Here is a 27,980-nt window from a genome sequence, read left to right as displayed (position 1 = left end):
CAGACATAGTCTAGAAACTAATATCTGTGTCTGTGGTGTTTTAGATTTTTCTATAAATATGTAGTTTTAAAACTACAGGGGCTCAAAGATTTGTATGTAAATTTTTAAGACCGCGTAACTTTGAAACCGGATATTTTAACAGAAATCTGGAAAACCACAGACATAGTTATTAGTTTCTAGAATATGTCTGCAAAATTTCATGGACTTTGGTTGCTTAATATTCAAATGAAATTGGAACTACGTTTGTATGAAACGAGTGACGGAGAGAGCCCTCTTAAAAAGAAAAAGATACAGAAACTCTTTTAGTTTCATCAGAATCGCCGTGTGTACAAAAAATTAGCCACTCTAAGTTATGTAAATTAGGTAAAAATTTTCGTGGTCTTATTAGGGGGAGGTCCCGGGTTCGATTCCCGGTAGGGTTTGGATTTTAATTAATTATTAATTAATTTCTGAATTACTGGTCTGGTCTAGTGCGAGGCTTCGGCCGTGGCTAGTTACCACCCTACCGGCAAAGCCGTGCCGCCAAGCGATTTAGCCGTTCCGGTACGATGCCGTGTAGAAACAAAGGGGTATGGGTTTAATGAAAACTGCCATACCCCTTCCAGGTTAGCCCGCTTCCATCTTAGACTGCATCATCACTTACCATCAGGTGAGATTGCAGTCAAGGGCTAACTTGTATCTGAATAGAAAAAAAATCTATCTGTCGGAAATAAAAGATTATTTATTTAAATATTTTATTATTATTAACAAATTATTTTACTTAATGTAATATAAATTATTACAATTTACGAAAAAAGGTATTGTATTTATAGGTAAAGACCTGATGCATATTTAACTTCTTCGTCTTCATCTTCAGAAGGTAACTCCCCAGCTTTTTTGATGCTGAAAAAAATACAATCAAGTAACAGGTTTTTCATACTTATATTACTTTAATTAACTATCTAAATTGTTAAATTTATATAAAAACAATTTAAATAGACAAAAGTTAAGTTAAATCCACACTATCCATACTAATATTATAAATGCGAAAGTGTGTCTGTCTTTCTGCTAGTTTTTTACGGCCCAACATTTTAACGTATTTTGATGAAATTTGGTACAGAGTTAGCTTACATTCCGGGGAAGGACATAGGCTACGTTTTATCCCGGAAAAGCAAAGATATCCCACGGGATTCGTAAAGACCCATCCGTTTAAGCGATTTATATGAAAGGTACACAGCTAGCTTGCGTAGGAAACTTTTTATCCTGGAATAGCAGAGTTCCCACGGGATTTTAAAAAACCTAATCCACGCGGACAAAGATTTAGTGTTATCATAAAATTCACAAATCACATTCACCAAAATGGGTTTTCATATACAAGTGATATTAAAACGCTAGCAAAAACGAAAAAAAAAAAACAGGTGATAGTTTGTGATGATTAACTCATAAGATACCACAAAAAAAACGGGAAAAATCCTCTATTTTTTAAAAGTTCGCAATATATTGCAAATAAAACGTGACGATAGAGGTCAACGAAGATTCGTAGATAGGTGCCGTCAATGCCACGTCATAGACGAGGGCATAATTTAACCGATTCTGACGAAATTTGGTACAGGGTTAGCTTATATCCCGGGGACGGACATAGGCTAATTTTTATTCCGGAAAATCAAAGAGTTCCCACGGGATTTTTAAAAACCCAGCCGTTTAACCGATTTGTATGAAATTTGATACCGAGGTTGCTTGCGTCCTTGAAATTAATATAGGCAACTTTTTATCCCGGAAAATCAAACAGTTCCCAAGGGATCTTTAAAAACCTAAATCCACGCGGACGAAGTCGCGGGCATCCTCTAGTGTATAATAATGGGGATGATGCCTAGGTCAAAAATAAATTATTTCTTAGTAATTATTAAATAGAGGGTCTTCCAAAATTTCTAATATCCACATTCGCTGGAATTTTTAAGTTTGCTAACCATTTTAAATTATCGATTTAATTAAAAAAGGACGTCAAATGTTATGACGTCACATCTGTGAATTTCGTACAAGATTCCATACTAAGCGAGCGTTTTGACGTTTGATAAAAAGTCGCTCAATTGACTATTAGACATCACCCCTATTAATCATTATAAATATACCTTTTTTTTCTCTCTCGTCTGGCTTTACAAAGCATTAGCCAATGTCAAGTTTGTAGTTATTTGTAACAAGTTAGTTAAACTATACAAGTATGGACCCCGTCTGTGCCGGCGCTCGCCGACACACGCACGGCACCCCCTTAGAGCGCTTTCCAGTCAGTTTTAACAACAAAAAAACACTCCAAAAAGGCAGAGCCCGCCCGCCAGCTAACACCAACACAGACGAAGTCCTAAATATACCGTGCATTATACTTACAATCTTTTTCCATTATTATCCTCCAATACGTCAAATTTTACAAGACCATTATCAAACGCTGCCAACAAGTCATTTTTTTCATAACAATTTTCAATATTGTCTTGCTTCATACAAATTTTGAAAAAGGCGTTTATTTGCATTATTTGCTCACTGTTGAATGGTCCAAGAAATCTGAATTCCTTGAATGTCTCATCAGTACTGAATTCTTTGAAATATTTAACTATTTTTGATAAAATACTCCCTTTTTCGTCTCTCGGATTTTCCGTTTTAATAAATAATCCTGAATAACTATTTAGATAATCATGATAAGTTCGTTCATCATTTTGCGTCATTTTTTCGCAAATTTTCGTATATTCTTCTTTGATTTTTATTTCAAACTTTATATCAGTACAAATATTAATATCAGCAACTCCTTCTGATACTTTGTTTTCATTTTGAACTGATGATTGATTTTCTTCAACTATTTCGACATTTTTATCATTATTTGGTTTAATTTCATGACTTAAGTCATCATTTGTGGTCATTTCAGTACTTTCCGAGTCACTTTCATCACTACTTATCATTATTACTTCACTTAATTCCGAATTTGGTATGATTTCACAACTATAATCAATATCCCCAATATTTTGTGTCATTTCGATTGTGTTATAGTCATTTTTGACTATAATTTGATTATTTTCTTCCATATTAATATCCATAGCCATTTGACTATCAATCGAATCAGAAATTTCCTTGTTAATGTCTTGTGATGTATCTATTTTACTACCTTCAGAGTTAAATTTATCATTTTCCTGATCTTTTTTAACTTTATCATTTATTTCCGTATTTGGTACGATTTCGAGTGTATTATTGTGATTAGTGACTACAATTTGGTTATTATCATCCATTTTAGTATCCATAGCCATTTGACTATCAGTCGAATCAGAAATTTCCTTGTTTATGTCTTGTGATGTATCTATTTCACTACCTTCAGAATTAAATTTATCATTTTCCTGTTCTTTTTTAACTTTATCATTTATTTCCATATTTGGTACGATTTCGAGTGTATTATTGTGATTAGTGACTACAATTTGATTATTACCATCCATATTCGTATCCATAGCCATTTGACTATCAGTCGAATCAGAAATTTCCTTGTTTATGTCTTGTGATGTATCTATTTCACTACCTTCAGAATTAAATTTATCATTTTCCTGTTCTTTTTTAACTTTATCATTTATTTCCATATTTGGTACGATTTCGAGTGTATTATTGTGATTAGTGACTACAATTTGATTATTACCATCCATATTCGTATCCATAGCCATTTGACTATCAGTCGAATCAGAAAATTTCTTTTTAACGCCTTGTGATGTATCTATTTTACTATCTTCAGAATTAAAATCATTTTCTTGATCTTTTTTATGTAACTCATTTATTTCCATATTTGGTACGATTTCACAACAAAAATCACTGTCTTTAACCTTTTGCGTCATTTCGAGTGTTTTATTCTCATTACTGACTAAAATTTGGTTATTACCATCCATATTACTATCCACAGCCATTTGAGAATCAGTCAATTCAGAAATTTCCTTTTTGATGTCTTGCGATGTATTTTCAGAATTAAATTTTTCATTACCTTGATCTTTTTTGAAATTTTCTTCAATTATATTACTATCGCTATCTCTTTCTGTATCATTGCTACTATCATCTTGATTGTCACCATCAATTTTTTCAGAATCCTTTTCTTCTTTAATATTAACATCATTATCATCATTTTTGTCATTTACATCATCTTTTTTTTTATCATTTTCTGTCAAGTCTTCTGGAGTGACTAAGTAAACATGTGCCGGTGCTTCTTTGAACAGACAGAGTCGACTGAAACAATTAAACGGTCAAGTGTGAGTCGTTATTTTAATGCCGAATAAAAATCTAGAAAGTCAGATGGTGTAACAAAGTTAAGAAAGCGATATGAACTGATTGTTCTGGTTAAGTAATGACGACCTGAGTCAGTGACTGGATAGGTGGCAACTTTGGCTTTTACCTTCCTCTCAGTCCTCGTCCCTGGTTATTATCACCAACATCTGATAACAATCGTTAAACTCAGAGACAAAATTGTGTTCTCAATAGAGTCCTCAGCGGAAGGATATGGGAACTCACCATTCCGACCATCAAAAGGAGTACAATTAAAATGTACATCAAAAGCCTCGATAGCTCAACGGTTGAGGAGCGGACTAAATTCCGAAAGGTCGCCGGTTCAAACCCCACCCGTTGCACTATTGTCGTACCCACTCCTAACACAGCTTTGCCCTTAGTTGGAGGGGAAAGGGCTGGCTATGGCTTTCTTTTTTAAAGAAAAAAAAAAATTGTACCTACTTTGAATAAATGATTTTGACTTTGACTTTGACTTTGGCACCACATGTTAGTCCAAAAAACCTTATGGCGTATGAAAGTCCCTACATAAGACCTATGTCCTGTATGTCTATGTATCGGTTGACAACTTAACGGCAAATCCATATCCATACTAATATTATAAATGCGAAAATGTGTGTGTCGGTCTGTTTGTCTGCCTGTCTGTTTGCTACCTTTTCACGGCCCAACAGTTTAATTTATTCTGACGAAATTTGCTACAGAGTTAGCTTACATCCCGGGGACGGACATAGGATACTTTTTATCCCGGCAAATCAATCAAACAGTTCCCGCGGGATTCGTAAAGACCCATCCGCTTAACCGATTTGTACGAAATTTGGTACCGAGAGGTAGCTTGCGTCCCTGAGATTGACATAGGCAACTTTTTACCCCGGAAAATCAATCAGTTCCCGCGGGATCTATAAAAACCTGAATCCACGCGGACGAAGTCGCGGGCATCGTCTAGTATGTGATATATGGTAGGGGTCACCACCCTAAGAAGACAGAGCAACTTACCGGTTTTTCTTCTTCCCTTCGCTCTCAGTCCATAGCTCATAGCAGTTATGCACCCAAATCTCCTTGACTAACTCCAAATGCCCCTCCAAGAAGTTTTCAAAATTTTCGAAATCTTCCAAATTGTCACTTTCCCTGGAATATCACACTAATATTATAAAGGCATTCCGAACCAGTGGTAGATGCTTTTGACGATTCGAAAGAACTTGTAAAAGTCTAATTGAATAAAAACATTTTGAATTTGAATTTGAATTTGAAAAGAGAAAGTTTGTATGTGTGTGTGTGTGTATGTTTGTTACTCCTTCACGCAAAAACTACTGGACGGATCGGGCTGAAATTTAGAATGTAGATAAATTATACCCTGGATTAGCACATAGGCTACTTTTCATCCCGGAAAATCAAAGAGTTCCCACGGGAATTTTAAAAACCTACATCCACCCGAATGAAGTCGCGGGTATCAGCTAATCAAAGATACAATTAGGTACATATTTAATTCTCAGAATTTTTTAGATTATCATACAGTCTATAGGCAGACCCGGAGATCAATTTAAAACTCATAATACATAATATATATTTATAGCTCGTTCACACAGGTTGCGTAAGCGTAGACGTAGCGCGTACCATTGCGTAGTAATGTATGGAACTGTATGAAACATGGCACACCGCTTGCGTAAAGCGTGGACGTATGCGTAACCCGGTGTGTTAGGGGTTTACGCGCGACACTATGCACGTGTCACGTGTAGGTCTTGGTGTGAACCGGCCTTGAGTTTTTTTCTTTTTTTTTTTAAATTGACAATATTACAATAAGTTAAAGTTAGCTTTATCTAATTAATACACATATCATGCTCGCGTGGAATGGTGCCAAGAATGCTGGCTGCATTTTGCGCAACGGATCAGCCTGGCTGTTTAAATTGATCCTTATCATGAAATAATCTTATGATAAAAGTACTTTTCTTATCTGACAAGTTCATCAAATATTCCTACCTTATTTGACAATTTCGCCAAAAATTCCTACTTTATCTGACAACTTCACCAAAAATTCCTAACTTATCTAATAATAATAATTTATAGAAAGTGCCTACCTTACCTGACAATTTCATCAAATATTTCAAGTCCATACTTATACATATAGTTTCCCTAACTTGTAAGTAACTACAAACTTGACATTGGCTAATCAGTGTAAAGCCAGACGAGAGAGAAAAAAAAAGCCTAACTTATTTGACAGTTCAGATCAAAAGTTCCTACCTTATTTTCTCAACGATTAGATGTATCCGTTTCCTTTCCAGCTTCCGTAAGCGCGGTTCAAAAACTATTTTGTTCTCTTCATCGTTTTTGACAAACTCCAGAATGTATAACAGTACATTTGTGCAGAAGTGGCTTTGAAACTCGGGGTGCTTCAACTTTTTGTTGCTTATATTTGCAAATGGTATCGGTTTTTTAGGTTTTTCAGGTTTTTCAGGTTTTTCTGTCAGATGACCGAGGCCTATCGTTTTGACGGCCTGTGAACAAAAACACTCTTAACATCTAAGTTTGTAAATGGACTTCGTCTGTGTTGGTGTTAGCTGGCGGGTCTGCTCTGCCTTTTTGGAGTGTTTTTTTTTTGTGAAAGCGCTCTAGGGGGGTGCCGTGCGTGTGTCGGCGAGCGCCGGCACAGACGGGGTCCATACTTGTATAGTTTAACTAACTTGTTACAAATAACTACAAACTTGACATTGGCTAATCTTCGTAAAAGCCAGACGAGAGCGAAAAAAAAAAGTTTGTAAAAGTTATCTAATTTTTACCCGACTGCGGCAGAGCCAAAAGGAAGGGTTATGATTTTAGCAGTCTATGTATGTATACGTATGTTTGTACCCAGATTCTGTGTGTTCCACCGTAGCGCCTAAACTACTGGGTCGATTTTGATGAATGAGGTGTCAATCAATTCGTCGTAAAGGTCCGGGTGACACAGGCTACATTTTATACGAAAAAAATTGAGCTAACGGATGTTACATCAAAAAAAGTTGGGGTCTCCAAAATTTTCTTTTTTTACTATTGTATCGAGTGAGATGTCAAATGAAAGAGGAGAAAATTCTGAGTTCATAAATATAAATGTACTACAGTAAATGTACTACGGAACTCTCGGTGCGCGAGTCTGACTCGCACTTGGCCGGTTTTTAGGGTTCCGTATCTCAAAAGGAAAAACGGAACCCTTATAGGATCACTTTGTTGTCTGTCTGTCCGTCGTGTCTGTCAAGAAACCTATAGGGTACTTCCCGTTGACCTAGAATCATGGCAAGTAGGTAGGTCTTATAGCACAAGTACAGGAATAAATCTGAAAACCCCGAATTTGTGAGCGAGTCTGACTTGCACTTGGCCGGTTCTTTCTGTCAACCGAAGCTTATCCTCAAAATAGTACAAGATACTTACATATGTAGCTCTGGGTGCGATAGGTTCAACGATGCCATCTTCCTCCCTCCCCAGACCACCGCCTTGCCATCCCATTTTTAATAATAAACTAAAAAAAAACATAAAACATGTTACTTCATCATCATCATCATCAGCCTGTGGACGTCCACTGTTGGACATAGGCCTTCCCTAAAGAGCGCCACCACACCCGGCCCTCAGCCTTCCTCATCCAGCCACTTCCCGCCAGCCGCTTTCCGCTACCGTGGACGGGAATAGTAGCGCTGCCGGGGACTGGGGGCCATTGTGTATTGCCGCTGCTCATGACATTATTCGAAGATAGATAACAATGTACATTAAAAATTTATAACACCTCCGACAAGTGAAGGTTACAGTAACTAGAAAAGAGCTGATAACTTTCAAACGGCTGAACCGATTTTCTTGGATTATAGCTAAGAACACTCTTGATCAAGCCACCTTTCAAACAAAAAAATTAAATAAAAATCGGTTCATTAGTTTAGGAGCTACTATGCCACAGACAGATACACAGATACACACGTCTAACTTATAACACCCCTCTTTTTGGGTTGGGGGTTAAAAAGGACGCCAAATGTTATGACAGCACAAAGTCTAACCTTTTCCCTTTGCTCATTTCTGCTGGTTTCGCGAGCATATCATTCAAAGATCTCTCGAGTTTATTCTGGTTTTTCCTGGGAACTGTTCTAGTACTCTGTGACGTTTTGGAATGTTTTGGTACATCAGTGTTATCATGTTTCTGCCAAAATGTGTCCGTCCAATTATTGTCATTACTTTCATTATCTGAAGGTGAATCAACATTGCTGAAAAATATCAAAGTCAAAGTCAAAGTCATTTATTCAAAGTAGGTACTTTGTATGGTCCTTTTGATGGTCGAAATTGTTTGTACCATATAATTAACGTAACTTAAAACTAAAGCTACTATCACAATAATATGTTGCATTGAATGAATATTTTTGATACACATAGTCGTTAATAAACTCCATTTAAAAATTTGACTACTATGCAGCCAAGTATGTAAGCTATCTAACTACATAGGCTACATACATAGGCTACCGGAAATACCGGCATTCCGGAAAACCAAAGAGTTCCCACGGGATTCCTAAAAACACGTCCGGTTAACCGATTTGTATGAAAGGTACCGAGGTAGCTTGCGTCCCTGTATGACAAGCATTTTATCCCGGAAAATCAAACAGTTCCCACAGGATCTTTAAATACCTTAATCCACGCGGACGAAGTCGCGGGCGTCCTCTAGTAAGACGTAAAAGAAAGAAATAATACTTACCTATTACTATTAGCATAAAATAAACTTGGATCTCGATACAGGGTTTCCTTTATTATATATCCTTTTTCAGTAAATCTTTCTGTTAGTTTATTATACCTGTCAGTAAATTTTGGCTTTTGATTAGACCCTTTTTGAGGAGGGTCTGGCTGAGCTATATACCATGGGTTACTTTTAACAGGGGTTTCTTTGATATTTTTTATACTATCCTTTTGCTTTATACTACTTGGTTCCTCTTGCTTCTCTATGTCTTCAGTTTTTATATTACTTTCAAATATTAAGTCATTCATACTTTGTCTAGGTACATTACTTTGAAAATTTGGGTTATAGTCAGTATTTCTTGCATTTTGATTGAAATTAGTTTGATAATTCTGGTTAAAGTGACTCTGGTTACGATTTTGAGGAAAATTTCTTTGAAAACTTGGGTCATAGTAATTGTTGCTATAATTTTGAGGGTAATTGGTTTGAAATGCAGAATTATCATAATAGTAACCAACTCCTGGAGTAAAATTTGCTTGATTAGAGTAACTGTTGTTAAAAGTTTGACCCGTATTCCTTTGAAAACTTTGGTAACTATTATAGGGATTTTGCCGGTTATACCTCTGAGAACCAGGATTCAAGTCGTTCCAATGCTGTTTCCTGCGTCTCGGCATTGTTTAATTTTTATTTTGTTACAAAATATGATACGTTTAAACTCACTGTTGGTATAAAATCAAAGGCAAAAGATTTACCTATCCAATTCAAACACTGAAACAGTGATGTTAGGTTAGTTAACTTTATAGATTATGATAATATATGAAATACAGTTTCAGTAATCAAGATTTAATTCAGCCTGGGAATCACAAAAACAGCAAAATAATACCACAGTCCACAACCACAACAAAAGGAAACGTTTTTTTTTTTGCAATTAATAAACAAAATAAATGCCTCATGCCCAACACAGATGACATATTTTTTTGCACAGATACAGTTGTCACGGGTAACATTGTAAATGTATCAAACGTCAGTCGACACGGAATACAAAAACTAATTTTAAATTGAGATAAAAGCGTTCTTCGTTAATGAATTCAACAAAAGAAAATAAAGATAATGGCTAACTAACTACTTTTTAAATGTAAGGATTTAAAGATCGTGAAGTTTTACACTTTGATTCAAGAGATGGCAAGCATTGAGGTTTTACTCTTTGGAGCCCTAACCCCACTGGCTGCTTAGATACTTCCTACGGCATGTCCCGCATTTCATTTTACTATCCAAAGTAATACTATAAATGCGAAAGTGTCTGTCTGTCTGCTGGTCTTTCATGGCTTTAGTTTAATTTGTTTTTTATGAAAGGTACAGACATAGCTTGCATCTCGGGGATTCCTCTCGGGCATACTACCTTTTTGTCTCGGAAAACCCAAGATTTCCCGCGAGATTTAAAAAACCTAAATCTAAAACGTCACTAAAAGCGTCACTGTAAAACCAGCCTAAGTGGATGAAATTGCGGGCCTCATCTATTCGGTACGCATCTCGGAAATGGAATATAGAAAATCAGAGTTCCAACTGGATTTTGAAATATCTTAACCCACACGGACACCATCTAGTCTAACTGTTAATTAATGTAAGTATAATAATTACCAAGAAAATATAAAGAATGGGTGATTAAAAAAGAAGCAAGCAAATTCCAACATTTTATTACACTACAAATTATTTTAGCGATCTAATAAGAAAAGTAAAACAATAAAATATATGTACACTTTTGCTTACTTATTTCAAACAATTCTTTACAAAACATTTTTGAATCGGTTTAACATGATTTATTTTACCATATAATTAAATGAACAATCAAGCATTTTTTCTGAAGTTTTTTTCTGATCAACCCTTTTTCATCTATTTACTAACGTTGCAAACGCCAAACCAACCAACAGGGTAGGTATGCAATGTCTTTTTGCCTGCATGGGTTGTACACACACTTTATTAGGTATAATGCTAACCGTACACTGAACCAATAATCATATTAGACTATTGAACTAACCATGAGTTTGCACCAAAACCAATGATTGTTGTTGAAAAATATTTCAGATGTATTCTATTCTATTCATGTACGTCGGTACGGAACCTTCCGTGTACGGTCCGACTCGCACTTGGCCGGTTTTTTTATTTAAATGTTTCGTCAGTGCAAACTCAAGGTAAGCTGTAGATGCTCCATTTCACGATGACCGCTTAGCCTTGGTTGTAATAGTGAATGTACCGATAAGTGCTAATGCATTTGGGCGCGTTGGGAACCCTCGTAGCTTTAGTTTTAAGTTTACGTAATTAATTATCACCACTATATCATCCATACTAAAATTATAAATGCGAAAGTGTTTCTGTCTGTCTGTCTGTATGCTACGTTTTCACGGCCCAACCGCTGAACCGATTTTAATGAAATTTGATACAGACTTGGGATACATCCCGGGGAAGGACATAGGCTACTTTTTATCCCGGAAAATCAAAGAGTTCCTACGGGATTAAAAAAAAGCGAAATCCACGCGAACGAAGCCGTGGGCATCCTCTAGTCTTTTATAACTAACAAATCGGACTAACAAAAGGTGTACAATAGTACCTATCACACTTCACTCTAATATTATAAAGGGGAAAGTTTGTGTGTATGTGTGTGTATGTTTGTTACTCCTTCATGCAAAAACTACTGAACAGATTGGGCTGTTTAGAATGGAGATAGATTATACCCTGGATTAGCACATAGGCTACTTTTTATCCCGGAAAATTAACAAGTTCCCACGGGATTTTATCGGACCTACATCCACGAACGAAGTTGCGGGCAGCAGATTTTGATTTTAATTGTGTGCGTGACGTAAACGGCGTTACTGTCGACACTGAGCGCCACGCACACAGTAACAATGTGTACATGTGCACTCACACACACAGCCAAACGGTCTTCGTGGATTGGATCATCTGTAAAATGTTTATTCCGTCATCCAGTAGAAACGTGAACCGAATCTGGCGGGTTTCCTTTCCACTGTATCCGGAAGTTCTGGAGTAGCGTCCGGGTATACCGCCTTCTCTTCAACGGGGGGCTTGGGCCTGAAAATATAAAAGTTGAAAACTAAAACCCCTTAAAAGATCATCTTAATACAAGTGCGAGTCAGACCCATACTCAGGTCTTTTTTCCAACATTTTGCACGATAAATCAAAAACTAATATACATAAAAATAAATAAAAATCTGTTTTAGAATGTACAGGTACAAGCCCTTTCATATGATACCCCACTTGGTATAGTTATCTTACTTTGAAAATTGAAACACGTTTTAATTTTTTTTTTTAATGATGTAACCACAAATTCGCGGTTTTCAGATTGTTTCCTTTACTTGTGTTATAAGACCTACCTACCTGCCAAATTTTATTATTCTAGGTCAACGGGAAGTACCCTATAGGTTTTCTTGACACACACAACAGACAGGCGGACAGACAAACAGACAGACAGAACCCTAAAAAATTAAATATAACAATTTACCTGTTGGTAGCATGAACTCTCGCCTCGGTAAAGTAGCCAAACGATGGCCGCTCAAGATGAAGCTTTTCCAGCATACACCCATCAAACACACCTTGGGTTTTGCGGCAGCTGCAAAGGTGCACAAGACAAGTTTTTGATAGTGTAACCCCATTGGCCAACACTCGGAAAACATGCGGCAAATCTTTGGCAAACATTCAGTAAATCTTCGGCAAATCTTTGGCTAACATTCGGCAAATATTTGGCAAATCTTCAGCAAACATTTGTTGGTTGGGCCAACTTCAATTGTATAATTTGAGTTCATTCGCAAAACATTTGCCAAATATTTGTGTTGAGGCGGCAATTTAGTTTGCATCAAAAGAAATTAGTCTATGATCCAGTCACTTGAATCTGCAAGTACCTGTTTTTTGATAAAACTTTTTTTTGTGATAGTAGTAGTTTCTTATGTATCCTAAAAAACCTGATATTATATGAGTAACTAGAGGATGCCCGCGACTTCGTCCGCGTGGATGTAGGTTTTTAAGGATCCTGTAGGTAGGTACTATTTAATTTTCAGGGGTAAAAAGTTGCCTATGTCAATTACAGGGACGCAAGCTACCTCAGTACCTAATTTCATACAAATCGGATAAGCGGATGGATCCTTAAGAAATCCGGTGTGTAAAATTTACATACCTAAAATATGGATTGCATTTAAATTAATATTTTTTGATTCTCTCAAATTGAAATGAAATGAAAATTTATTTCACAAATTTAGATACACGCATTTCATGGAGTCCTGGCCCCTAAACTAGGACAGCCCGTATTATAGGGGCCAATTGTTGTAGTATTAGGTTTATAACTAATTTAATTTTAATTTAGATTATACTGATGGGGCTAGCATATAGGACACCTAAAAAGCCCCTTAAAAATATTAGAATAAAAAAATATTTTTTTTTCTTTTTGTGTAAAATAACTTGGAACTTAATTTTTTCTACTCACTGCTGCAGTCCAAAATCCCCAGAGCTCTTGTCAATACAAGTGGTGTACTGGTTGAACTCCGCCAGGCAGGTCTTCTTCACTTTCCGGAAGAAATCCAGCGTGCAGGCGGTGACTGCTTTGCCTTCGTTGATGCATTTACGAGGATCATTTTCTTCAAAACGACACAGCATGAATTCCTGGAATTATTTTAGGTCACTAATGAGTTTAACCATATTTTGAGGTTTAAGACCATATGATAATTAGATAACAGGTATAAATTTGATAGATATTTAAGAAATAATGCTGAAAGAATGTTGAGTGGAGTCCATTTTGGTACCACACATCACACATCTCATTTTATTTCGAGTTTATATATTATGTTACTGTATTTTTGTGGCACCAAATAAACAGTTTTTTTTTCTTCTTTCAATTACAAAGGATTTCCATAATGTTCACATTCCCATAACTTCTCAATAAAGATAATTGAATTGAATTTCCTTGAACTCTTTGATTTTCCTGGATAAAAAGTAGCCTATGTGCTAATCCAGGATATTATCTATCTCCATTCCAAATTTCAGCCAAATCCGTCTGGTAGTTTTCGCGTGAAGGAGTAACAAACATACACACACACACACACACACACACACATACAAACTTTCGGCTTTATAATATTAGTGTGATATGTTTATAGAATATGGGCCTGTATTTGTAAAAAAAATCACCAAAACATAACCTATTGTTTTGTGATTATGCAATCAATCTTAACAACATAGACACCACTATTGGTAAAAAATAACTCAGAAACTCAGTAATTATCCTCAAAAAACACAACAATACTTACATTGTTAGCTTGTTCACAGTATTTTCCTAGATGGAAGGAGCCAGCTCTCAAAGTAGCAGTGGATAAATTGACTTCTTCCACCGTCAGTTCCGATTCTTCAGGCAAAGTTATGTCTTCGGTCAAAACCATTTTGTTTTTAACTAATCTCACTGATAATTTTATGGTTTAAAACCGATTTAAATGGAAAATTACTTCCACCAAAATCGTGGAAGTAAATCAGAATGTTAGGTCGACTAAATTGTGTAACCTCGTTATAATAGGTAGAGCGAGATAGCTTAATAAAGAAGCTTGAAGAGTAGTAAGTGTAAGAAAAGACTATTCCAGCCTTTTTAATTTGGTCGCATACAACATCGGTCTGACATTGACACAATATGTGAAACGTTTCATTTTACGCAAAAGTTTTCATGATGTTTTTATAAATATTTCCGGATTCTAGTCTTTTAAGATTTCAAAATTGCAACAAAATTAGATCAAGAAATTGACGGAGATAATATTATAAAAGAAAATACATACGAATAGCATGCAAATGTATTTATTCTCAAACTTAAAACAAAAAACACAATGACTAGACTGAAATAAAGCATTTAAAGTTGGCCGGGAATCGATAGAAGGTTGTTAGCAGGATTTCACATAATGATCTTCTTTGTGTTTACCGGCTGCCGTAAGAATTCTCCTGTTCTTGATTTATTCTTGAAATATCTTCATCTGTAACAAGGATTTAAATATTCAACTGAAGAGTTCAAACTTCAAAGTTGAATATCAAAAAGTAACTCAACGTAGGATGGCTCCTTTTTACATAAATAGGTCCAATTCTCAAACCCATCGCTAGCCCACTATTATGCAGGGGTCTCCGCTGGTCAAAAGAGGATTGGCAGAATTCACACACATTAATTAACTGACCTACATGCCTGAGAGTTCTCCATAATTTTCGCATAAGGCATGCAGGTTTCCTCACGATATTTTTCTTAACCGTAACTGTGTGTCCACACACTGCTCTGAATACTCGCGCAATACCTAATTAATTAATCGCGACGCGCCGCTCTAGGTCGCTTGCCTCAGTACCTAGTATAATATTGTAGCCTTTGGCTTGCCTTTGCAACACGATGGAAGTCGAAATTGTGGCAGCGTGCGCGCTATTGCATACTTACCGACAAAATAGCGAGCGATGGGCATGAACGAGGAACACGCGAGTAACGCATCCACACTACGTCTCTGCCTCCGTTTCTCGTTTCTTCCCATGCCACACGGACAGCGTGTGGACGGGGGGTTAAAGCAAGTGGTATTTAATTACTTAAAAATCACAAAGTTAGTTAACTTCGAAAAGTTAGAAGTGCATGCCCAGGATCGAACCACGACCCCCGGAATACGAATCCCAAGACCACTTAGCTATCAAGCTCTACGTACCATTAAAATATTTCAAATTGTCCTCAGATTCTTGATACAACTTTGGAATATCGTAGCGGTTTACCTAAAAAACAAAAAATAGTTAGAAAAATACCCACAAAATTTACTAACTAATGGTTTTTCCATGATACTTTTGGATTAATGAGCATTTTCATTTGACCAAACTCAATATATTTAATCCCTTTGTCATCTCCGCCATATTGGATTTGTCATGACGTCATATTATAACCTAAAAGTAGTTCTAAAAACTCACGTTATCAAAGTTTCTCCGTCCCATCCTTGGAATGGTTTTACTAGGGATAGTTTTAATAACATATCCCATCAAACCTTGGTCGAAAGGATCGCTTTCGCTGCTCCGTCCAACCCTTGGAACATTGTTCGGCTTTATAAACGAACTTTCGACTTCAACAAAAACGTAAATCAGGCAGAATGCGAATATAGCGTATGCCGATTTAGAAACCATTGTAATTTAAAAAAAAAAAACAATTTTATTTTTTAAATAACTGTCAACTGTCAAAGTTAAACTTTGGCGGGAAACTGCTTTCAATGGCGGTTGGAAATCTTTTGTGGTTTAATCCAAAACTGCAAGGGAATTTATACTAAATACATTCAATTGGACCCCTATGATTGATAAATTGATGATAGTATCAAACCCGTATGAGAGGCTTTCCAGAATACTAATTTTATTTAACTAGATGTTTATCAATGATGGCGGTAGGTGGAAGATTTTATCTCGTGTTTTTGAAGTATAATGCTTACAAACTAAGAAAGGGAAATCGTACTGTGACGTCCTAGCTAGTAATATATTATGATTAAGTAATATTATAATTTCAAAGGAGCAACCGCCCAGTTTCTTGCTGGTTCTCTCAGTAGGCACGGCATTCCGAACCAGTGGTAAATTATTTCGAAGATTCAAAAGCAGTTCATCATCATCAGCCTGTGGACGTCCACTGTTGGACATAGGTCTTCCCAAAAGCACTTGTAAGTTTATTTGAATAAAAATAAATACCTAATTCTATTCTATAGATGCGATATTGTGTTTATCAGTCTGTTAGCTTTCAAGGCCCATCCGTTTATACCGATTTTGACGTAATTTGTTTTTTTTTTGTTCCAGAAAATTAGGAGTTCCCACGGGATTTTAAACCCTGAATCCATGCGGATGAAGTCGCGGGTATACTCTGTCCACGGAGAGAAGGTAGTATAGGGCTCTCTCTGTTACGTAATCCCATAGAAATGACAAGGACAAAAAACTCAGTGGGCGTCAACCATTTTGAGCCATCAACCAATCACAAATCAAACTGGGTATACTCTATCCACGGAGAGAAGGTAGTATAGGGCTCTCTCTGTTACGTAATCCCATAGAAATGACAAGGACAAAAAACTCAGTGGGCGTCAACCATTTTGAGCCACCAACCAATCACAAATCAAACTATGTTTTCTGACCTACTCTTTAATCTTTTAGTCAACCTTTGTTTCAAAATACAGTAGAAATTTAATTTGGAAATATAGTTTCGTTTGTGATTGGTTGGTGACTGAAATGATTAACACTGAGGTTTTGTTAGTATTCGTAAATAAAACACAGCATGGTATACAATAAAATAGTCTTTTATTTTTGTGTATATTTTACTTTTAATTCTTTAAAAGCCTGACCAGAAATATAAAACTTGCTCTTAGGGCGCCACTAGTACATGGTCTATGTTTACTATGGTTATATGGTCTTATACAAATTAGTTCCACTGGTTTCTTCCATATGGCGATGTATTTTATTTTTCTAGTCAGGCTTTAACTTAATTATTTTCCTCGCAAAGAGACAGGTAGAATAACTTGGTACTTCGGTGTATTTCCGCCCTTCTCTATGACGGCACGGACCAGAGAGAATGGATCCAATTTTTTCTTCACCACCAGGAATCTGGGAAGAAAAGAAAAATATATAACTACTAGCTAATGCCCGTGTCTTAATCCACGTGGGACTTCGTCTGCGATGGCGCTTGCTGTGCTTGTTTGGAGTGTTTTTTTTTGTTAAGAGTGGCTGGTTTTTGTGTTAGTTGGTGTTTTTTGGTGGTGGAACTGACTGGGAGGCGCTCTAGGGGGGCGCCGCGCGTGTGTCGGCGGGCGCCGGCGCAGACGGAGTCCATACTTGTATAAATTCAATAACTTGAAAATATCACAAACTTGACATTGGCTAATCAGAGTAAAGCCAGATTTAAAGAAAAAAAAAAAAAACAATAATCCACGTGCACTACACAAATTTTCAAACCAAAAATCCTTCCATAGCGCATGTCTACGTCATAATAGCAATGCCAAATTACAGCCCGATTCGTTGTGTTGATATAGATCACTCAGTCAGTCAGTCAGTCACCTTTACCTTTACCTTCTATACACATGTTTATTTAGATTAGTTGCCAATCAATTTTATTTTGGTTCAGCTATGCCAAACTTTTTAATTACTCTGAAATGGCAACATGACGATTTGCGCAGGCCATAGACTAAAGATTAAATACACAAACCCGGCAGAGATCTGTTTCTTTACAATGCGCAGACATGTGTGACATGTCCATATGTCTCCTGTGCAGATTGGCATATTTTTTTTTTCTCTCATCTGGCTTTACACTGATTAGCCAATGTCAAGTTTGTAGTTATTCACAAGTTATGGAAACTATATGTATAAGTATGGACCCCGTCTGTGCCGGCGCCCGCCGACATACACGCAGCGCCATTTAGAGCGCTTCCCAGCCAGTTCCACCACCAATAAACAACAGCAGAACACAAAAACCGGCCACTTCTCACAAAAAAAACACTCCAAAAAAGCACCGCACGCGCGCCAGCAAACGCCACCACAGACGAAGTCCATTGGCATATTTGTTTAGCATTGATTTTCTTCCCGGAAGAAGTACGCGGCTCGCACGGGGAGTACGTTCAGCTCATTTTTTTGCTTTATGGCTCTGGGTTCGAGTCCTTTGCTATTCTACTTTCTAAATTACCTATAGACCTCTTAGCATTTCCTATTACCCTAGGAACCTGGTACTCCTGTAACCTGGAACCTGGAACCCTCACATGACTTCACTAAAAAGTAACAGGAGCAAATGAAATCTAAGGAAGTCGTTTAGCTGTCTTACTGGTTGTTCTCACTATACACAAAGTTCTACTTTCCAAATTCCCTATCTCTTAACATTTCCTATTACCCTAGTAACCTGGTACTCCTGTGACCTGCAACCCTCACCTGTCAGCGTCAGATCCATAACTCCTGGAAGCCAGACCAGCTCTCTGCGCACACTGGTGTAGCAAAGCCCGCTCCTCCTTGCTGAAGTCTGCACTGAACACCAGGTCCAGGTCAAAGGTGTCAGTCTGTATGTATCGCCATGACCTGCATCACTGAAATATATCCCCCTGCCCCCTTCTTTCCAAGTTCCTTATAGATCTCTTGGCATTTCCTATTACCCTAGTAACCTGGTACACCTGTGACCTGCAAACCTCACCTGTCAGCGTCAGATCCATAACTCCTGGAAGCCAGACCAGCTCTCTGCGCACACTGGTGTAACAAAGCCCGCTCCTCCTTGCTGAAGTCTGCACTGAACACCAGGTCCAGGTCAAAGGTGTCAGTCTATATGTATCGCCATGACCTTGCATCACTGAAATATATCCCCCTGCCCCCTTCTTTCCAAGTTCCTTATAGATCTCTTGGCATTTCCTATTACCCTAGTAGCCTGGTACTCCTGTGACCTGCAACCCTCACCTGTCAGCACCAGCACCGTAACTTCTGGAAGCCAGGCCAGCTCTCTGCGCACACTGGTGCAACAAAGCCCGCTCTTCCTTGCTGAAGTCGGCACTGACCACCAGGTCCAGGTCAAAGATGTCAGTCTGTATGTATCGCCATGACCTGCACGACTAAAATATATCCCCCTGCCCCCTTCTTTCCAAGTTCCTTGTAGATCTCTTGGCATTTCCTATTACCCTATTAGCCTGGTACTCCTGTGACCTGCAACCCTCACCTGTCAGCATCAGCACCGTAACTCCTGGAAGCCAGGCCAGCTCTGCGCACACTGGTGTAACAAAGCCCGCTCCTCCTTGCTGAAGTCTGCACTGAACACCAGGTCCAGGTCAAAGGTGTCAGTCTGTATGTATCGCCATGACCTGCATCACTGAAATATATCCCCCTGCCCCCTTCTTTCCAAGTTCCTTATAGATCTCTTGGCATTTCCTATTACCCTAGGAGCCTGGTACTCCTGTGACCTGCAACCCTCACCTGTCAGCATCAGATCCATAACTCCTGGAAGCCAGGCCAGCTCTCTGCGCACACTGGTGTAACAAAGCCCGCTCCTCCTTGCTGAAGTCTGCACTGAACACCAGGTCCAGGTCTTAGGTGTCAGTCTGTATGTATCACCATGACCTGCATCACTGAAATATATCCCCCTGCCGCCTTCTTTCCAAATTCCTTATAGATCTCTTGGCATTTCCTATTACCCTAGTAGCCTGGTACTCCTGTGACCTGCAACCCTCACCTGTCAGCATCAGCACCGTAACTCCTGGAAGCCAGACCAGCTCTCTGCGCACACTGGTGCAACAAAGCCCGCTCCTCCTTGCTGAAGTCGGCACTGAACACCAGGTCCAGGTCGAAGGTGTCAGTTTGTATGTATCGCCGCATCAGCTCATGACCTGCACGCCTTAGCTGATTGATATCTGTAGAGTTGCTACCGAGGCCCGCGCGGTTTACCTGACAACCAAATTAATTATTAATTTTCTAATTTTTACCCAACTGCGGCAAAGCCGAAAGGGTTATGATTTTAGCAGTCTATGTATGTTTGTATCCAGTTTCTGTGTGTTCCACCGTAGTGCCTCAACTACTGGCCCGATTTTGATGAATGAGGTGTCATTTGATCCCTTGTAAAAAGGTCCGGGTGACATAGGCTATACTTTATTCGAAAAATTTAACCTAACGGATGTTACATCAAATAGTGGGGGTATCCAAATTTTTTTTTGCTATTGTATCGAGTGGGATGTCAAATGAAAGAGGAGAAAATTCTGAGATCATGAATATAAATGTACAATAACATTAAAATATACAAAGCGATAGAAAAACAATTTTCCTCTTACGTTTCAGTGTTTATTAAAATGATCGCAGTCGGGTTTTAATTTTCAACTTTATCATGCTTATTTTTAAATCACTGGTCTGGTCTGGTGGAAGGCTTCGGCCGTGGCTAGTCGCCACCCTGCCGGCAAAACCGTGCCGCCAAGCGATTTAGTTTTCCGGTATGATGCTGTGTAGAAACCAAAGGGGAATGGGTTTTATAACAACCCCTGTCAGGTTAGCCCGCTTCCATCTTAGACTGCATCATCACTTACCACCAGGTGAGATTGCAGTCAAGGGCTTACTTGTATCTGAATTAAAAAAATTGTTCTGAGGTTTTACTGTTTGATAAAAAAAATCTGATTTGACTATTAGGCACCATGCCTATTAAACTACTAACAAATTCCTGAAAGGCAGGCAATGCATCAGCGGTACCTCACCTGCGGTGCTGCAAATGTTCAATGGCGGCGGTGATCACTTAACATCAGGTGACCCGCCTGCTCGTTTATTCTCATATAAAAAAATCTTCAAATTACCTTACCATTTGTAAATGTGGCTTGATGGGTTCAGCGATTCCCTGCGCGTCAACACCCAGCCCGCCTCCCTTCCAGCCCATGAGTTTCATCATCCTACACAAATAAATATATTAATACTTAACTAGAGGATGCCCGCGGCTTTGTCCGCGTGGATTTAGGGTTTTAAAGATCCCGTGGGAACTGTTTGATTTTCCGGGATAAACAGTTGCCTGTGTCAATCACAGGGACGTAAGCTAACTCGGTACCTTTCATACAAATCGGTTGAGTGGATGGGTCTTTAAGAATGCCGTGGGCACTCTTTGATTTTCCGGAATAAAAAGTAGCCTATGTCCGTCCCCGGAATATAAGCTGACCTTGTACCAAACGTCAGAATCTGTCAAATAGTTGGGCCGTGAAAAGCTAGCACACAGACAGACAGACTCACTTTCGCATTTATAATATTAGTATGGATAGTATGGACTAAAAAAACCGGCCAAGTGCGAGTCAGACTCGCGCACCGAGGGTTGCATACACAGGTATTTTTTCCGACATTTCGCACGATAAATGTTACTATTATGCATAAAAATAAATAAAAATCTGTTTCAGAATGTATAGGTTAAGCCCTTTCATATGATACCCCACTTGGTATAGTTATCTTACTTTGAAAATTTAAAACATTAATTTTTTTGATGTAATCACATTCACGGTTTTCGGATTTTTTCAATTACTTATGCTATAAGACCTAGTTACTTACCTGCCAAATTTTATGATTCTAAGTCAACGGGAAGTACCCTATACGTTTTCTTCACAGACACGACAGACAGACAGACAGACAGACAGATAGAAAAACAGACAACAGTGATCCTATAAGGATTCCGTTTTTTCTTTTGAACCCTAAAACAATTCTAAATTATAATAATGTGCAAATCTAAATACTATATTTGTTTTTTTATAACTTACTTAGTGGCAACACTGTTATCCACAGGGGTGCCAAACTCGGGTCCTTTTTTACCTAAAAAAAAAAAATATTCACGCAATCAAAATCATATCCAATTTTCATAGAATTCGAGCGTCAAATGTCGAAACTCAATAATAACAGTACAAGATAAAGTTGAAAACTGAAACCCAACTGCGATCGTCTTAATAAACACTGAAATATTAGAGTAAAATTGTTTTTCTGTCGCTTCATATACTTTAATGTTGTAGTACATTTATATTCATGAACTCAAAATTTTCTCCTCTTTCATTTGACACCCCACTTGATACAATAGCAAAAAAATTTTTTGGAAACTACCACTTTTTGTTGATGTGACATCCGTTAGGTCAATTGTTTTGGTATAAAATATAGCCTATGTCACCCTGACCTTTACGACGAATCGATTGACACCTCATTCATCAAAATCGGCCCAGTAGTTTAGGCACTACGGTGGAACAAACAGAATCTGGATACAAACATACATACACACATACATAGACTGTTAAAATCATAACCCTTCCTTTAGGGTTTGCGGCAGTCGGGCAAAAATGGGCCTAATGCCTTAATTAAAGTCGAAAATTCAATACCAACAGAAATTCACATTGAAAATCTCAACTCTCTACCGGTTACAGTACACGAGACACAACCCGCTGACGCAGACAGACAGACGGAGGGACGGACAGACAGACAGACGACAAAGTGATCCTATAAGGGTTGTTCTTCCTTTTGAGGTACAGAACCCTAAAAAAATATAACCAAATAACCACACTGATACCACATCATTAATTAGATTTATTGCACCCGTGTGAAGCCGGGGCGGGTCGATAGTCTAGACTCTAGTACTAGTTTAAAAAAAAAATATTAGCCATGTTTATCATGACTAATAGTCCCCTTTCCCCTCCAATTAAGCGTAAAGCTTGTGCCAGGAGTGGGTACGACAATAGTGCAGCGGGTGGGGTTTGAACCGCCGACCTTTCGGAATTCAGTCCGCTCCTCTACCGTTGAGCTATCGAGGCTCTAATGAGATGATGACAGATAGACATACCTGACACATCATTGACTGATATTCTGTCGCCTTGTGCTATAAACTGTTCTTTGATGACCACACTCACTAGTTCTTCTCTTAACCTCTGAAACAATAAAAAAGTTTAAAGAAAAAAAACCGGCCAAGTGCGAGTCAGACTCGCGCACTGAGGGTTCCGTACTCGGTTATTTTTTCCAACATTTTGCATGATAAATGAAAAACTATTAAACATAAACATAAATAAAAATCTGTTTTAGAATATACAAGTAAAGCCCTTTCATATGATAGCCCACTTGGTACCTTACTCTGAAAATTAAAACACTTTTTTTTTTAAAATGATCTGACCACAAATTCGGGGTTTTCAGATTTATTCCTGTACTTGTGCTATAAGACCTACCTACCTGCCAAATTTCATGATTCTAGGTCAACGGGAAGTACCCTATAGATTTGACAGACAGACAGACAACAAAGTGATCCTATAAGGGTTCCGTTTTTCCTGTTGAGGTACGGAACCCTAAAAACGGGTGTGGCTCTGTATACCTAAGTTTAAGTGAAGCGAAACTTCGGATTTTCCAAAAAAAATGTAAGCCCACCATCTTGGATTTGAAAATGAATATCATTTTCTTATTCAGCACAAGATAGACCCAAAACAAGACAACAATCATTATAATAAAAAGTCAGCCATTTTGGACGTCATTTTCTTAATCAGCACTCTGGCAACCTCGAAAATGACACTCATATTATAAAAGAAAAGTAGTTTTGGGTAGCACTAAAACATACACAAGCGTAGTGAGCGCAAATTTTTTCATAAAAGGAAAAGCTGACTGACTGACTGACATATCTACACACAGCTCAAACTACTGGATGGATTGGGCTGAAAGACATGCAGGTAGCTATTATGACGTAGACATCGCTAAGAAAGGATTTTTGAAAATTCGACCCCTAAAAAAAAGGGGGGTGAAATAGGGGTATGAAATTTGTGTAGTACACGCGGACAAAGTCACCGGCACAAGCTAGTTTCTTTTACAGATTACAGCATACATACATACATTCCACGCCATGACCTCGACTACACTGCGCGCCTCGGCTCTGCTCGCGCCAGTGGCTCGCGCCAGTAGCTGTCCATTCACTAGCAGCGAGAAACAACCTTTTTCGTATGTACTTGTTATTGGTATATGACATGTTTGGCAGCTACCTAAAACAGAGTGAACTAAAGTGAGGAAAATCTGTTTTTAACCCCCACCCCAAAAAGAAGGGTGTTATAAGTTTGACGTGTGTATCTGTCTGTGGCATCGTAGCTTTTAAACTAATGAACCGATTTTAATTTAGTTTTTTTTTTGTTTGAAATGTGGCTTGATGGAGTGTTCTTAGCTATAATCCAAGAAAATCGGTTCAGCTGTTTGATAGTTATCAGCTCTTTTCTAGTTACTGTAAATTTCACATGTTGGGGGTGTTTTAAATTTTTAATTTACACTTGTGATCCTGAATCAACATCGAGGTCAAATAGGTACTAGGCTATTAGGCTAGGAGTGATGTGAAATCAAAGATGCCTAGTCATTCCATGGCCTACCTAGTAGTAAATGTAAGTAACATTTGACATTAAATTTTTTTTTTTAATTATTAGCCATGCTAATCATGACTAATACTCCCCTTTCCCCTCCAATTAAGCGTAAAGCTACCGAGTAATTAAGTGTACCAGGAGTGGGTACAAGAAGAAGAAGAAGAAGAAGAATTTACTAGTCTACTTACTTTGTATATTCCCCAATTTAGAGCTCCACGGTCGGATCAAAAGTACCAGCCTCCCGAAAGCAGAATTGAACATCCTTTCAGAAAAACACCTTATGTCCAAACATTTCATATTTAGCATCTCTTGGAAATATTCGTTCGGATCTATACGAGTTGTCCCTTTCTCGTTGTTTTCTTCGTTATTGATATTTGGAGTTTCGTTATGGTTGTTTGGTTTATCATTTTGTATAGGAATCACCTGCAATAATTCGTTACATTAACACCTTCCATCCATACTAAATAAATCTATGAAATATGTCTGTTTGTCTATTACCTAGTAATGACCTATCTGTTTAGCCAATTTTGAAATATTTGGTACAGAAATAGCTTGCGCATCTGAGATGGACAAAGGATTGTTTTTTTTTATCCTGGATAGTCAAAAAGTACGATCTAGTAGTCTACACAACGCTGCATCAAGACATGACTTACAAAATGCTGCATCAAGACATGACTCAAACAATGGTTAGGAAAGCAAATTCTACTGAGAAGTGCCAGCAAAAACTACTTTTATGTCTGGATAATCAAAAAGTTCTCACTGGGATTTTGATGCCCTAAATCAACAAAGACATAGTCATGGGCATCATTTACGAGTCTTACAAAGTGCTTCATCAAGACATGACTCAAACAATGGTTAGGAAAGCAAATTCTACTGAGAAGTGCCAGCAAAAACTACTTTTATGTCTGGATAATCAAAAAGTACCCACTGGGGTTTTGATGCCCTAAATCAACAAAGACAAAGTCATGGGCATCATTTACGAGTCTTACAAAGTGCTTCATCAAGACATGACTCAAACAATGGTTAGGAAAGCAAATTCTACTGAGAAGTGCCAGCAAAAACTACTTTTATGTCTGGATAGTCAAAAAGTACCCACTGGGGTTTTTATGCCCTAAATCAACAAAGACAGAGTCACGGGTATCATCTAAGAGTCTTACAAAGTGCTTCATCAAGACATGACTCAAACAATGGTTAGGAAAGCAAATTCTACTGAGAAGTGCCAGCAAAAACTACTTTTATGTCTGGATAATCAAAAAGTTCCCACTGGGATTTTGATGCCCTAAATCAACAAAGACAGAGTCACGGGCATCATTTACGAGTCATAGAAAGTGCTTCATCAAGACATGACTCAAACAATGGTTAGGAAAGCAGCTTTTACTGAGAAGAGTCAGCAATTAATGTATTTAAATTTAACATTACATACATTTGGTGTATCGTGATTATCATTTGCCTCGTCGTCTGATATGTTTATAGTCTCAGTGGTATCGTTATGCCCTTGTGGGACAAAGTTGATCCTCTTTGATTTAGATGAGGGACCCTCAATGATGACTCCCCCTGATCGTTTGATCCCCTTCGCCCTGTCTTCTGCTGCATCGGATGCTGATACGAATGTACGTTGGAGTTTAGTCTTCTTCAAATTCCTGTATTGATGGGCAACCTGAAAAATAATATTAAAAAAAAAAAAGAATATTAGTCATTTTAATCATGACTAACATTCCCCTTTCCCCTCCAACTAAGCGTTAAGCTTGTGCTAGGAGTCGGTACGACAATAGTGTAACGGGTGGAGTTTGAACTGCCGACCTTTCGGATTTCAGTCCGCTCCTATAACCGTTGAGCTATTGAGGCTTTATTATTATATGCCACTATAGTGTTTGTTTCTATTTACTAAATATATGTAGTACATTGTCTCATGGTCATGTACACATGTAAAAACCGGTCAAGTGCGAGTTAGACTTGCACGCGAATGGTTCCGTAATATCGTACAAGAAATAACAACTTTTATGTATTCATGGCGGTTATTTTTCAATTCTTGTTGTTATAACAACAGCAAATCAAAAACATGGTTCAAATCAAATTTAAGAATTTTGTTATTGCGTCAGCAAAAGGGTGAGGAAGGCGCGTAGTTCAGGTCCTCCCACATCTTTATTCTACTTTATTTTATTATATACCTACTTTATCATTAAATTATTGTACTAACCCTATATCTACTAACCACATTATTTATTTTGTATTGTATTTGTATTTTGTATATTGCATCCTATAGTTACCGTCCGAAACTTCTGGCTTCACGGAAGACCAGCGCTGTGCCTGCGTTCCCGACACAGGCGCAGCAAATGCTGAGTGGAGTCCATTTTGGCACCACACACCACGCGTCCCATTTCTTATTTTATTTATTTTAAGTTATTGTTGGTACCAAATAAACAGTTTTTCTTTCTTTTCTTTCATAACGGCAATACGGTTCACAAGATACAGACAGACAGACCGACGGACGGAGCGGAAGCTTAGTAATGGAGTCCCGTTGGCACTCTTCGGGTAGGGAACCCTAAGGAAATGTAAGTAAAGGTTATATTATGTACTTACGTCGTGCGAAAGTCTGGCAACCTCCTGCATGATCTCAGTGGGGTATCTGCACCCCATAAACTCGATATTGAAGAACACTCGCGCCAAACAGACCAATCTCTCTTCAGAATAATCTTTTTTCCATCGTTCCATGAACGCCTTCCGTAACAACCAATGTTCTTCACTTTCATGGTCCTCTCGGTATTTATTCACATCCCAGCTCACGTTGAAGGACATTTTACCGAATAATACAAGATTTTATGCTGGTTTTATGTTATTTATTACGTTTTTAAGGATTTTTAATTGGAATTGGAATTTGGAAATAATAATAATGACACAGAGGAAGAAAAAATTAACAACCACAGACCACAAGCTGCAGATCCTTAAACACTCCGATCCGATCCGATCCGATCGTGTCTTTGGATCCGAATTCCAACCTCAGACGACATACCTAGAAGAATTTTATGTACCAGCTTGCACCTAGTTTGTTTGGCCATTAGAATTTAGAGCCAAATCACGATTCACGGCCTGATATTGGTGGACTTTTCGAGCCGACCAACTATGTTTGTTGCACCGACTATCTGAGTTGGTTACTCTACAATAATTAGACTATTTTTTTTTTTCCT

The 27,980-nt window shown here is 38.0% G+C and overlaps 4 protein-coding genes across 7 annotated transcripts; all 4 read right to left on the bottom strand.

Annotated features, from left to right (window-relative positions):
* Nucleotides 1–727: 727 nt before the first annotated feature.
* LOC123879228 (putative uncharacterized protein DDB_G0282133) lies at nt 728–9,853 on the bottom strand. 3 transcript variants are annotated; one of them, XM_045926843.1, is made up of 8 exons: nt 8,966–9,853; nt 8,280–8,483; nt 7,669–7,756; nt 6,508–6,761; nt 5,266–5,397; nt 3,776–4,218; nt 2,362–2,935; nt 731–882 (listed from the first exon to the last, which is right to left on the bottom strand). In XM_045926843.1, exons 1-8 carry the CDS (start codon nt 9,613–9,615, stop codon nt 807–809), a joined length of 2,421 nt encoding a protein of 806 aa, XP_045782799.1. In that variant the 5' UTR covers nt 9,616–9,853; the 3' UTR covers nt 731–806. The 3 variants fall into 3 exon arrangements, with proteins under 3 accessions (XP_045782798.1, XP_045782797.1, XP_045782799.1); XM_045926842.1 differs by having other exon boundaries at nt 728–882; nt 2,362–4,218; nt 8,280–8,480; XM_045926841.1 differs by having other exon boundaries at nt 729–882; nt 2,362–4,218.
* Nucleotides 9,854–11,768: 1,915 nt separating this feature from the next.
* On the bottom strand, nt 11,769–14,514 carry LOC123879231 (NADH dehydrogenase [ubiquinone] 1 alpha subcomplex subunit 8). The gene is made up of 4 exons (XM_045926848.1): nt 14,251–14,514; nt 13,431–13,606; nt 12,456–12,563; nt 11,769–12,025 (listed from the first exon to the last, which is right to left on the bottom strand). The coding sequence occupies exons 1-4, from the start codon at nt 14,377–14,379 to the stop codon at nt 11,908–11,910; spliced, it is 531 nt and encodes a 176-aa protein (XP_045782804.1). The 5' UTR covers nt 14,380–14,514; the 3' UTR covers nt 11,769–11,907.
* Nucleotides 14,515–14,779: 265 nt separating this feature from the next.
* On the bottom strand, nt 14,780–16,352 carry LOC123879232. The gene is made up of 3 exons (XM_045926849.1): nt 15,908–16,352; nt 15,655–15,718; nt 14,780–14,955 (listed from the first exon to the last, which is right to left on the bottom strand). The coding sequence occupies exons 1-3, from the start codon at nt 16,115–16,117 to the stop codon at nt 14,900–14,902; spliced, it is 330 nt and encodes a 109-aa protein (XP_045782805.1). The 5' UTR covers nt 16,118–16,352; the 3' UTR covers nt 14,780–14,899.
* An 888-nt stretch (nt 16,353–17,240) lies between these two features.
* LOC123879230 lies at nt 17,241–27,710 on the bottom strand. Of its 2 annotated transcripts, XM_045926846.1 has the most exons (9): nt 27,376–27,709; nt 26,219–26,452; nt 24,984–25,218; nt 24,284–24,429; nt 23,256–23,340; nt 22,195–22,246; nt 21,261–21,348; nt 20,154–20,365; nt 17,241–17,563 (listed from the first exon to the last, which is right to left on the bottom strand). In XM_045926846.1, the coding sequence occupies exons 1-9, from the start codon at nt 27,589–27,591 to the stop codon at nt 17,446–17,448; spliced, it is 1,386 nt and encodes a 461-aa protein (XP_045782802.1). In that variant the 5' UTR covers nt 27,592–27,709; the 3' UTR covers nt 17,241–17,445. The 2 variants fall into 2 exon arrangements, with proteins under 2 accessions (XP_045782802.1, XP_045782803.1); XM_045926847.1 differs by lacking the exons at nt 23,256–23,340; nt 24,284–24,429 and having other exon boundaries at nt 27,376–27,710.
* Between the last annotated feature and the right edge of the window lie 270 nt (nt 27,711–27,980).

The sequence above is a fragment of the Maniola jurtina genome, chromosome 27, assembly GCF_905333055.1.
Source record: "Maniola jurtina chromosome 27, ilManJurt1.1, whole genome shotgun sequence".
NCBI lineage: Eukaryota > Metazoa > Arthropoda > Insecta > Lepidoptera > Nymphalidae > Maniola > Maniola jurtina.
The sequence above is the reverse complement of the archived record's forward strand: the minus strand, read 5'-3'. Positions and strand labels throughout refer to the sequence as shown.